Below are 13,754 nucleotides of genomic sequence, written 5' to 3'. Positions count from 1 at the left end.
CTTTCAAGAGGCAAACATTAATCTGTTATTGTCACAATTTGGGATTTGACCTAAAGTCCCTGTGTCCGCTGTAGCTCTTGTAGCGGCTGAATGCTGGTGTTGTACCAGTTGACTCACGTATATCATAGAAGTTACAGATCTTTTTCTTGCCACATCTTGAATAAAATCCCTACTTATTATGCAGTTCTTTACTGGTAGTATGCAAACAGTTTGCTGTTACTTTCAAGAGGTAACTACATAATCTGTTATTGTCACCATTTGACCTAAAGTCCCTGTGTCAGCTTCTAGAAATAAATATTACAGCTTCTAGATCTCCACCATACAGCTCTTAATCTTTTTGATATGTAGGCAAGTGTTCTCTCAGGAAACCTAATTTCATTTTTTTTTTCTGATTTTTTAAAACTTTTCAAAGGCTGTAGTTTTCACTTTCCTATTATGATTTGCTGTCATAATGCACTGTTTATCAGTACTGGGATTTCATATCAATAGTCCATAGTCCCACAATTTAGGATTTGGGCACTTGAAGAGGTTTGCATGGTGGTTCAAAAGATGTGCTTGCTGTCTGCTGTGATGTGTTTAACTTTCCAGTAAAACATGCAACATGCCTAAAACCATGCCAAAACTAAACACATACTTCAAGAAAGAAAATTGCAAATATTCATACACATGAAAAGTGGGGTGGAGATTTATTCCTTGGAATACAGCTAGCTCATTCATTATGGTCAAATGTCTCAAGATATAAGGCTAAGATCAGAGAGGATCTAGAACAGTGCTTCTCAACCAGTAGACCACAAAGCGCGACCACGAAGTTGGCCAAAAATTGGATTCAATTTCATTCAAATTCAATTTAATAACTGGCCCTTGGGAAAAAAAAAAAAGGATTTGCAGGAGCCAAAGCTGGCCTCAGGTTGGAAAAGGTTGAGATGCATCTATCTAGAACCATAATCATGCCCTTGAAAAGGCCGTGGACCCTGGCTAAAAGGGACTTTGTACTCGACAATCTGCCACCGTGGTCTGAACTTACTCAATGTCCAGTTTGTACCAAATGCCATTGTTAGGCCCATCCACACACATGAAGCATTAGTCAAATCATGATTCAAATCACACTTTTTAGTGCTTTGGTTTACACATACACTGTACACAGGCAAGAAAAACCTTCTGATCCAAATTGCACTGGTTCACAAAGAAAGATCTCAGCTCGAATCGCAAGTAAGGCCAAACTGCATGTTTGTGAGTCTGGAAGTTAGATCTGACTTTGGCCTGACTCGCCCACTCTCCTTTTATTTTTGTCCTGGCTGTCCTGTTCTGTCCTGGCTGAGCTGCATTGGCTTCCCATCAAGAACAGAATTGATTTCAAGATCTTACTTCTCACTTTTAAGGCCATTCATGGTCTGGCCCCAGGATACCTGTCTTCCCTAATTGAGCGACGGCAGCCTCGCCCTGGCCTTCGTTCATCTGGCCTCACTCTCCAGGTGCCCATCACACATCTCAAGGGATACGGAGACTGGGCGTTTTCCTCTATTGCTCCTCGCCTATGGAACTCCCTCCCAGCTTTCCTCCGTGAAATTGACAAACTGGATCACTTCAAAGCCTCACTCAAGACTCACATTTTTCACCAGACATTTAATTGCTAACTGTCTTGGAGGAGTCTGCGCCTTTGAATGTTTCTGTGACAGATATATGGCGCCATACAAATGCTGTGGATCATCATCATCATCATATAAAAAAAAAATTGCAACAATTTTGCCCACCATACATACACACCTCATACTGCAAATAATCATGATTATAAGGAAATGTTGCACATTTTTAGTGGATCGTCATTTAAAATTCACAACTTCATGTAATTGTTATGTCTCCTCACATAGAACAAAAAAAGATTTTTGCATTGTGATTTAAAATGAGAGCCAGATATTTGCAACTAATAATAGTTGATTGTGTGAATGGGATAATTGACAGCATTGAACAGAAACAGAAACTTAACTAAACTAAACTAAACTAAACTAAACTAAACTAAACTAAACTAAACTAAACTAAACTAAACTAAACTAAACTAAACTAAACTAAACTAAACTAAACTAAACTAAACTAGGAAGGCCTGATACGAAGATGATGTCCTGAACCTAAGCAAACCAAATGATGGGAAATGAAGTTGGAGAAGGCCTAATGGTGCACCAAGTATTCTTTCTTGGTTATATGTGACCCTGCACCACAAAACAAACAAAAAGTCGCCAGACATGGATTTGTAGTTAAGGACAGATTCGTAAAGAGCACACTCTAAGCTTTAAAATGATGTATAACTCGCTTCAAATGGATTCTCCTAACCCATATTGATATTGGAAACAAAGCACACACTCTGGAAAGGGTGAACTGAGAAAGAGGCTCTGAAGTACAGGGTCTATTCAAGTGCTTAATCTTTACTAAGCTGTGCTACCTGTGCCATGAATGGGACAAAAACATGATGCTAACCACTGTAGCACCAACATTAAGGGATTATCAGATTAAGCTGAAATTGAGCATGGTCTATAACCACATTTTGACCATTATAAATGCCAACTTTCAGAGCAGTAGCATTATCCTTTCAAAAGACAGTAGAGTTCAAAGTGCAAAGGGTGCAAAGGATTTTCAGGAAATTAATGGGGCCTCTAAGAAAAACCTGATTTTATACTCTACCAAAAAAGGGGTTGTAGAAAAACTGCTGAAAACCCACTTTCCCTTTCAATTTAAGATCCCAAACTCAAGAATAATGTAGAAGAAGAATAGCTCTTATAGAAAATACGGAAAACTCAAAATTGACTCGGTTGACCCATTTCACCTTTCTTGAGTCCTCACGTGAAATCAAGGGGTGCGACTTTTTGTTCGTTTTGTGATGCACGGTCACATATGTGACCCTGCACCTCAAAACAAACAAAAAGTCGCCAGACATGAATTTTTAGTTAAGACCATATTCTGAAAGAGTAGACTTTAAGCTTTAAAATGATGTATAACTCAAATCAAATGGACTCTCCTAACCTATCTAAATATTGGAAAGAAAGCACAAACTCAGGAAAAGTGTGAACTGAGAAAAGAGGCTCTGAAATACAGTGTCTATTCAAGCGCTTAATCTTTACCAAACCGTGCTGGCTGCGCGATGAATGGGACAAAAAACAGGAAGTAAACCACCAGAGTAACAACAATGAAGAGATTATCAGATTAAACTGAAATTAGGCATGCCTCATTAACACATTCTGTCCATAATTAATGCCAACTTTCAAAGCGGTAGCACTATCCTTTCAAAAGTTATTAGAGTTGAAAGTGAAGAGTGTGGACAAGGTTTTTCAGAAATGAAAAAGGGATTCTAAAGACACACCTAATCACACTATTCTACCAAAAATGTTCGAGATAAACTGCTAAAAAACACACTTTCCTGCCTATTTTATGATACCAAATTTTAGCATAATGTAGAAGAAGACCTGCTCTTTCAGAAAATATGAAAAAGTCAAGTTCGGCTAGGTTGACCCATTTCACTTTTTTTCAGTCCTCACGCAAAATCAATGTGTGCGACTTTATGTTCGTTTTGAGGTGTACGGTCACATATACTGTGGCCCTGACTAGGGCCACATATTTACTCAAGCCCAAGGAAGAATATGTGGTGCACTGCTAGCCTTCTCCCACTTAATGTTCTCCTGCCATGTAAGCCTTCAAAAATAGGAAATTATTTATGGGCAATATGCACAACATTTTAATCCCTTTCTCTTCTCCTGGTTCTTATCTTTTTTAGAAGCGAACACAGATGTTACCCCAAGCCAAACCGTAGAGCAGCCGAAACCAAAGGAGGTTGTTTTGGATAAACACAATAACCTTCAAAGCAGAGGACACACCCTCAGTGAAAGGAAGATGGAGCAACGAAACCAGAAGAGGAGAAAGGCTCCCCTTTCACACATTCCCAGCAAGAGAAGAAAATCAACGCTGCTAGAGATGGTAAGCAGAGGTTCAAATATTTACTTTTGTTCATTAATGTATCATTCCACACTATGTATCAGTGGACTTCATGAATCTTGCAGACTAAAATCAGATGAATACAATGGTGAAAGTCTCATCAAAATCTGTCGATAAACATGAAAGCTGTAGAATTTTGATTTAGCACATTTTTACAGAGAAACAATATCAGATGCATCCACACGTAAAACATTAATATTAAAGCTGATGTTGGCCTGTGACTGAGTTGATGCTTGCATGTCAATGACAGTGATGTAAGTAGCCACCCAAGAGAAGGGGGAGTTAAACTATACATTCAAAGATATTAAACATGAATAATTTTTCATGAAATTATAAATATAGTTTAAGCCAACCCAATTATTACAATTTCCAAACTCACAAAAAAAGATTTCTGCAACATGAAAGTAAGAAGAACACCATTCTCCCTTCTGTTTTGGAAACCTACCGAAAATGCCTGATATTTGTGACATTTTCCTAGGTGAGCATTGTATTGATATTTAGCCGAGATAAATGCCATACCAATGCAAACTGAATTTATTGCTTTTCCATGTCATTTGAATTATCTGCTTTAAAACATCAACAGTAATGACAATCTATCAAATAAAAGGTAAAATGCTGTGTCTCTCATGCACTTGCCCGCATTCAGCCGCACTGCCATGCCAGTCGATTTGTTGTTCATTCACATTCACCATTGCTAGGCGGGCTTTTCAAACTCAAATTCGAAAATGCCATGGCCCTTTCCTTTTAAAAGCTTAAATATGCCTTTCAAGCGCTGTTTTCTTTGCTGGGCACTGGTATTGTAGTGTTCTGTGCCACCTTTATCACAATAAGCCTAATTCCAAATAATTTAACCTCTTTCTAGTAGCAATGAATACAAAAGAGACATTTTGATCTTTGGGTGCTTTAGAAGGTGACAAGTTAGTGTGGTGCCTATTGTCAAAAGAGACATTTCCATCCTTGGGTACCTCAGATGGTGGCAAGTTAGGGAGGTGCCAAATTGTCAAAAGAGACATTTTCATCTTTTGGGCCTTAGATGGTGGCAAGTTAGGGTGGTGCCTATTATCAAAAAAGACATTTCCATCTTTGGGGCCTTAGAAGGTGGCAAGTTATGGTTGTGCATATTGTCAAAAGAGACATTTTCATCTTTGGGTGCCTTAGAAGTTGACAGGTTAGGGTGGTGGTGCCTTCAGGCAAGTTAGTATGGTGCCTATTGTCAAAAGAGACATATCTTTGGGTGCCTTAGAAGATGACAAGTTAGGGTGGTTCATAATGTCCAAAGAGACATATTGTCATCTTTAGGTGCCTTAGAAGGTGGCAAGTTCTAAAGGGTGGTGCCTTATGTCAAAAGAGACATTTTCATCTTTGGGCAAGTTAGTGTGGTGCCTATTGTCAAAAGAGACATTTTCATCTTTGGGTGCCTTACAGGAGGCAAGTTAGTGTGGTGACTATTGTTAAAAGAGACATATCTTTGGGTGCCTTAGAAGTTGACAGGTTAGGGTGGTGGTGCCTTAGAGGAGGCAAGTTAGTATGGTGCCTATTGTCAAAAGAGACATATCTTTGGGTGCCTTAGAAGGTGACAAGTTAGGGTGGTTCATAATGTCCAAAGAGACATATTGTCATCTGTAGGTGTCGTTTAGAAGGTGGCAAGTTCTAAAGGGTGGTGCCTTAAGTCAAAAGAACATTTTCATCTTTGGGTGCCTTAAAGGTGGCAAGTAAGTGCAGTGCCTAATGTCAAAAGAGATATTTTCATCTTTGGGTACCTTAGAAGGTGGCAAGTCAGCGTGGTGCCAATTGTCAAAAGAGACATTATCATCTTTTGGGTGCCTTAGAAGGTGGCAAGTTAGGGTGGTGCCTATTGTCAAAAGAAACATTTTCATCTTTGGGTACCTTAGAAGGTGGCAAGTCAGCGTGGTGCCTAATGTCAAAAGAGACATTTTCATCTTTTGTGTGCTTAGAAGGTGGCAAGTTAGGGTGGTGCCTATTGTCAAAAGAGACATTTTGATCTTTGTGTACCTTAGAAGGTGACAAGTTAGTGTGGTGCCTATTGTCAAAAGAGACATTTTGATCTTTGGATGCTTTAGAAGGTGGCAAGTTAGGGTGGTGCCTATTGTCAAAAGAGACATTTTGATCTTTGTGTACCTTAGAAGGTGACAAGTTAGTGTGGTGCCTGTTGTCAAAGGAGACATTTTCATCTTTAGGTGCCTTAGAAGGTGCAAGTTAGGTGGTGCCTATTGTCTAAAGAGACATTTTCATCTTTTGGGTGCCTTAGAAGGTGGCAAGTTAGGGTGGTGCCTTTTGTCAAAAGAGACATTTTCATCTTTTGGTGCCTTAGAAGGTGGCAAGTTAGGTGGTGCCTTTTATGAAAAGAAACATTTTCATCTTCTCTGGCAATGCATTATCAGCCTTTGGCTTGGGATGAATTATTCATAGGGGAAAATTGATATAAAGTTGTTCAAGTTACGCAGGTGGCCCGGTTTGGGGGGGGGGGGTGGGGGCAGGGGCATGGGACAGGGACCAATTGTGTATAAATTTCCAAATGCTACTTTTTTTGCATCACATGTTTTTAAATGTTAATGAGTTGTACATAGCAGTGATAGAGGTGGCCCTGTTGGACCTACAAGAGGGTAACATTGGTGGGAAGGAGGACAAGTTGTGAACCCTTTAACAAATGTTTGATTTTGACATGCAGATACATTAGATACATTGTAGGTATAGTCCTCAAGGGGGGCCGTTGGACAGGGCTATTTAAGGACTGAAATAATGGAACCTCTAGATTGTCATTTCTCTCTCTTTTCCGAAAACAAATATATTATGTTATGTATAGATACCCCTAAAGGTGAAGAATGAAACATTATAATTTGTTTGAGGGCCCCTAGAGAGGTAGCAAATGACAAACCCTTAGGGAAGACCATGGGAAAGGCACATTGTGATCAGATTTCTTCCAACAAATTACCCCAGGGTCCTTGATATTCTCTCTTTTTGATGATTTTCTCAGTGATATCATTCCTTTCGTTTTTCATACATGCCTTTCTCAGACACCCCTCCATGTAGTTCCTGTCTGATTGAATCACATTACTCATTGTCATTGTCGCATTTACGATCTGTAAATGGCGTAAACACTTCGTTCAGCAAACTTTGCTGAGCTCAATGAGTGGGAATATTTTCAAATACACACACAAAGAAAGGATTACGGCTTGCGGAACACCGGCAGATTCTTGCCTTTGGCGTTCAGGCATCAGTGATGACGGCTGAAAGAGATCTCTGTCATGCGATGAAAGGAGTGATAGAAATTGATTTTCGGGTAACTGTTCCGCCATTGGAAATGCGCCAATCTCTTTATAATTGTGAGCTGCTTTGTGCATGTAACAGGTTATGCGACCTGCATGCCAGAGACAAGAGAACTTTGTAGGCAACTGTGCCCCAAATCAAGATTAGGTAATAAGTAGTGATAGATGAGCCAGAGCGAAGACTCGAAGAGATATGGGCAAAGCTGGTAAAATTAATTTGTTCTGTGCCACAACACTGCCTCCCCCCTCCCTTAAAAAAAAAAGAAAAAAAGAGAATACATTTTGATTATACCAGAAATTAAATGTTTGTGATAGTTAATCTCTTAGCTGAATGTTGTTATTATTTATTTATTCAGCATTTCAGACATAATACAATGAGTAGGCTCAACATAGATAAACACAAATCAAATTTGATTCAGCATGACAAACAATAAGATAAATCATGACACAGCAAAAAAGCAGAAACTGAAAAACAAGCTTACAATGTGACATAAGAAACAGGGCTGCCATGGGCAGGAAAATGTAAACTTAATTTTCCACGACCTGTAGGTCTTCTACCCCACACCCCATCAACTATATCAAAATCTTTACATGAAATAGCCCATTATAACAGTCATAGTGTGTTTAACCCGTTGAGGACGGACTGATTTTGCAACAACATTCATTTCTTATAGACGCTTGCCGGAGTATACTCGGGACCCGTTCTCAGTAGGTTATCATACAGTTGTACAAGGGGGAAAAAACATGAGGTATACACTAACTTGCAACATATTCATGTTGGGGCTCTTGTTAATGTATTTAAAGGACATATGGGGAAACTTGGCAACAATGTAATCAATGCAACTTTATGAGATCAGGGCCCCGTTGCAAGAAAGTTGCAATCAATTGCAAATAATTGCTAATTTTGAAACAACCATTCTGATTGGCTCATGGTCTGCCCTATTAAGAAGGCATGCATGCAACAATGATTTTGATTGGCCAGTGACAATCAGTTGCAAGTTGCGTTTAAACGCAAAGTTTCTAGCAACGGGGCCCAGATCAAAGCATGTCTGGTTGTTGCTATGGGTAATTGCAATTCCATGTACTGGTAGTTGCATTGATAAGCCAGATATGTTGATAAGGCTGGCGATTCTTGTCATAAGTTGGCATATTTTACCACAGATGACTAACTGTAATTCATTATCTTTTATTTACCATTTTGGTTTTTGGAAACAATAGAGAACAACAACACACACCAGTTAGTAAAGAATTGACAAGATATAAAAATGAACAACACATGTTTTCAGGTCAACATGTGATGCAAAAATTGTTAAAACATTGCATGATTTAGAATAAAAAAGAAAGCACAGGTCAGATGTGTTATCACGGAAATACAGATAATGTACATTTGTATTAGCATTTAAGTTACACAAGATTCAGTAAATCAAGATGCCACACATTCACATGCCACAAAGACATGGCATAAACCTGATGCAGTCCAGTTTAACCACTTTGCCACAGAAGCCTGATGGGGCCTGTACAAAATCTATGGCAATTTTGGAATCTTGGAGGGAATCAGTTTAAAAAACCAACAAAGAAAGAAAGCAAATATGACTACTCCACTAGTGACCCACTTTCCAGGGTTGAATACCTGCAAAGGTTGGTTGACCTAGAGAAAATTACATGATACCATGGGGGTGGGGGAGGGGGTGGAAGAGGGGGTGTATGAAAAGGTTAGAAGCAAGATGGTTTGGGAGTTATCAACTCCACCATTTGTTTGAATAATTTTAGGAACAGAATAGTGTTTTTACTGGAAGGAGCATCAAAGAGGAGTATTAGGAAACAGATTGCAGTAAAGAAATAAACAATAAAATGTTATTGCATCAAAATTAGAAGGGGGGAAATGCATTTGTGTTAGACTGTGAATGGTGGGTTTGGGATTGGATAATCTACACATCTAAGCATGGTTTTTGCTTCATTTGTAAAGACACATTTGCAGACCAATTTGACTGGTCTGCAATCAAGTTAGATGCTTGCACTTTTCATGCAATCACTTGGTGTGCTGGACATGCGTACATTGCCCTTTATCTGTATTTTGATGAAGATCATCGAACTTTGGGCCTGTCTCCAGAAAAAAAAAAAGATTCTTCTTAATATCCAATCCATTGCATCAAGTAACCTATATGTTTGACTTCAAATTGTACATTATAGAATTCACAACCAGAACTCGGCATTTTAACATATGATTTCATTTCTTTTACCATGGTAATTCAAGTAACTGATATTTCAATAATTTCAAAAAATTTTACCATGGTAATTCAAGTAACTGATATTTCAATAATTTCAAACAATTTTACCATATAATTATCTATAAACATTTGTAGCTGAAATTGTTGAGGAAGCTATGATTCTCAGCTAGATTCTGGTATATGCAATTTTTTTTTCTCTGTACATTTCTACAGTATGTCATCATTGATGCACATGTATGTGGAATTTCAACCCTCACAGGCCTGTATGATGTCGTATCAAGTAGGATCTAGACTTGAAATTGGTGCTTATATTTTCCGTGATACTGCAAACTGATAACATGCACAAAATTTCATTTTTGTTTTATGTCAGTGTAAAAAAGCAAATATGACATGCCCCTGCAAAATCTTTACAGTGCCAAAAAAAAAAGAAGAAAAAAAAAAAGGCCTGAAACATATTCTAGATGATTTGTAGGTCATTTGGAGCGTTACTGAATTTTGACACGCACGTATCCACATGTGGTGTGCATCCGGGCAATTCTTTGTGAGCACTGTATAATCAATCATTGTATGAAATAAACACGTATGCCTGCCAAGTTTCATTGAAAAATTATGTTTAGTAATGAAGATGTACACACTTACGTGATTTTGCAAACTGACGTATATGTTCATCAGGCAACAGTTACCAGACTGAAATTGTAACCATGTCATCCAGAAGTCATAAAAAGCAATAAATGACAGAAGTTTCAACTTAACCCGTTGAGGACTAGTCCCAAGTATACTCAGGCAGGTGTCTATGGGAAATGCCTGTTGTAGCAGAATCAGTCCATCCTCAACTGGTTAAGAAACAAGGTGACACTTAAAGTGTATGCTCTTCACAAAAAATGCGGCATAAAGAAATAAAAAGAAAAAAAGAAAGAAAGAAAAAATTGTGACAAAATCAAGAGATGATACAAGGCGACACAGATCAACTAAAAAGAAAAATGATAAAAAAAATCTCACGTGATCGCATACTGTGCCACATTACAAGGACAATTATGTGAGTATGACGCAGTCACGTGCGGTGTGAGGCAGTTAATGTCCTCACCCTACTTTAGAATGTATTGTCACTTTTTCGAGCAAAGCAAATCTATGATTACATAGCAGGGTAATCAATCACTTTGCGGTTATTTCATTCGTACTTAACCTAGAGCTAATGAAAGGCATTTCCCACTGACTCACTGAACAAATCAAAGTTTCAAGTGTTCTTGATTCCAGTTGAGCAGTCAATAGGAAAGTAAACACAACAGAGTCAGGGTCTGGTCAAAAAACAAAAACAGAAATCAAAACAAACTCATCAGTGACATAATAAAAAGTCATTTTCCCTACAATTGAATAGAATTGAATGTCTGTACCAAACCTTCTGCTTGGCAATAGGATAATGAACAGCATGCATTGCTAACCTACTGAACCAAAACACCAACAATGTTTGCCTTCCTTATTTGTTCAATATTTGTCTGTTCCAGAATCATCATGTTTCTTTGTGTCTGTCTGTGTGTATGTATGTCATTCTGTCTGTCTGTCTGTCTGTCTCACTCATTATATCTCTGTATGTGTCCATGGTTATATTGAGTGAAGACTTACCCAAGCACATGGGCCATAAGGTTTCATTTTTCCCATGCTAAATCATTTGCATTTAGTCTAGGGTATCTTGTGTAACTTTTTCTAGTGAACCAATTCACTTTCCTTTTACAATGCCAAAATTTTCATTCTTTCAATTCTATAGCACAGGAAATGTGATAGTTTACAAATACTGTAAGAGTGATTATTTCGTGCCAGTAATTTTTCACGCTTGGCTTAGTGAGAAAAATTTTTTATGTTGTAAATTATACAGAATCAAGACATTTAATAGTGGAACATGTGACATGCAAAAATATCTGCCTGTTTATTGTTTTCGCGCTGACTTCTGGTTCTGCGAAAATGTCCACTTTTTGTCGAGCCCACCGGAGGTGAGGGGAGACTAAAGGGATTGCCTGCGGCGTCTGTCCGTCCATCCGTCTGTCGTCCGTCCGTCCGTCCGTCGTCTGTCCGTAACGCTACAAAAACTTCAATAACTCTTTACTCTGGGCTTCAATTGCAATCAAACTTCGAGGGAAGAGGGGTCATGCAAAGTTTCACATTTTATTATATATGAAGGTCACCTCAAGGACAAAGCTCACAGGCAGGGGTCAATGAACTTTAGGGCCCAATGTTAAGTTTTTATGGCGCGTTTCTATTATGGGTCATAACTATTGTTCCATAGGTCCATTTGTGACTGAACTTGGATAGTAGATGTCCCTTGGGGAGTGGATGGTCACCACAAGGTAAAAGGTCACAGGCAGGTTTCAATGAACTTTTAGAGCCCAATGTTAAGTTTTATGGCGCGTTTCTATTATGGGTGATAACTTTTGATCCATAACTCCATTTGTGACTAAACTTGGATGGTAGATGTCCCTTGGGGAGTGGATGATCACCACAAGGTCAAAGGTCACAAGCAGGGGTCAACAAAATTTTAGAGCCCAATGTTAAGTTTTTATGGCACGTTTCTATTATGGGTCATAACTTTTGATCCATAACTCCATTTGTGACTAAACTTGGATGGTAGATGTCCCTTGGGGAGTGGATGGTCACCACGAGGTCTAAGGTCACAAGCAGGTTTCAATGAACTTTTACAGCCCAAAGTTAAGTTTTTATGGCGCATTTCTATTATGGGTCATAACTTTTGATCCATAGGTCCATTTGTGACTAAACTTGGATGGTAGATGTCCCTTGGGGAGTGGATGATCACCACAAGGTCAAAGGTTACAAGCAGGTTTCAACAAACTTTCAGAGACCAATGTTAAGTTTTTACGGCGCATTTTTATTATGGGTCATAACTTTTGATCCATAACTCCATTTGTGACCAAACTTGGATGGTAGATGTCCCTTGGGGAGTGGACAGTCACCACAAGGTCAAAGGTCACAGGCAGGGGTCAGCAAACTTTAATGGCCCAATGTTAAGTTTTTATGGCACGTTTCTTTTTTGTCATAAATTTTTACCCTTTTATATCTCCTTTTATCTGTTATATCTCTTTTTTTTAATCTGTTATATCCCATTCGCGTACAAGAAATTGTATGCAAATGGGAGAGACACATTATGGCACTTGCCTTGTTTACATTAGTGAATGGTCATGAGTTCAGTGGTACAAATTATTTGCACGAGGTGAGCCGAGTTGAATGGTGCACATCATCTTTAACAAAGTGTGAGATCTTGTTCCATTGCATGAGTAAAGACCATACACCATTTGTTTAATGCAACACCTCAGACGTCAACAGATGTGGTCCACACAGATTCTTGAATAATTAGCACAGAAATGGCAACCATTTTACTTGATAGGCAACTGAATAGCACACACTTAGCTGTGTACACGTATGTGAAACCGATCAGTTGATGTTGTTCATAAAACTAAGTGACAAAATATGCACTTGTAAGCACACTAATGTTGAGAGTGCGGCAAATGTTTGTTTACGGTGACATCAGAGCCGTGCGATGGAACAAAAACTTTGAGTCAATTGTGAGTTTAACACGGGAGTCAGTTTAAAATGGTGATATCAGCCATGGGATATCTGTTTTTGCCTCCAAAAATTGCATAGCTGACAGAGACAGCGTGCAATGGTACTTTTAATTGAAGGTCACGTGATGGACAATCAACCAATCAGATAGCTACATTCTTTGTAGGTGTTGTATGATTAATTCTGATTATTGTCCTCTCTTGTCTGACCTATTTGTAATGATAAATTTCTTTTCTGATGGACAAATTTCTCCTCTCTCTCTTAAGTTGTTGGCTCCAGAGATTCGTAGAGAGAGGAACACCATTCTCCAGTGTGTCCGGTACATCGTCAAAAACGGCTTCTTCCAAGGCACCAAGGCAGATACATGACGAGAGGAAAACTCCCATATTCCATTGCTAGATGGGTAAAGATGTAATCAGTGTACTGCTTCACATAGCAATGTGGACTTCCTTGTCTCGTTTGCTCCTTGGGTACATACAGTCTGCCCCCCCCCCCCCCCCAAAAAAAAAAAAAATACAATCGGATTTTTCACATTGATAATTTCCGATATGATTTAACCGTCTAAATGCTCCTTTATTGTCTTGAAGTATAACATCTCAGCTATATATTATTATGCAGAAAACTCTGTTCAATTGGTTGAGTGGTCACAGAGAAATGTGGATCATTGTAATGCATGTCACGGGTCTGATTATTC

General features: G+C 38.7%; 1 protein-coding gene across 1 annotated transcript in view; it reads left to right on the top strand.

Moving 5' to 3' along the window:
* Positions 1-13,434, top strand: part of LOC139739046 (FMR1-interacting protein NUFIP1-like) — a 49,226-nt gene extending 35,792 nt beyond the window's left edge. The window contains exons 3-4 of the mRNA XM_071649659.1: positions 3,761-3,960; positions 13,327-13,434. Of these exons, the coding sequence (XP_071505760.1) occupies positions 3,761-3,960; positions 13,327-13,428 (302 nt within the window). The 3' untranslated portion in view covers positions 13,429-13,434. The remainder of the gene's footprint in view (positions 1-3,760; positions 3,961-13,326) is intronic.
* Positions 13,435-13,754: the final 320 nt, after the last annotated feature.

The sequence above is a fragment of the Diadema antillarum genome, unplaced genomic scaffold, assembly GCF_040938485.1.
Source record: "Diadema antillarum isolate AM-2024a unplaced genomic scaffold, OU_Dant_1.0 seq00000781_RagTag, whole genome shotgun sequence".
NCBI lineage: Eukaryota > Metazoa > Echinodermata > Echinoidea > Diadematoida > Diadematidae > Diadema > Diadema antillarum.
The sequence above is the reverse complement of the archived record's forward strand: the minus strand, read 5'-3'. Positions and strand labels throughout refer to the sequence as shown.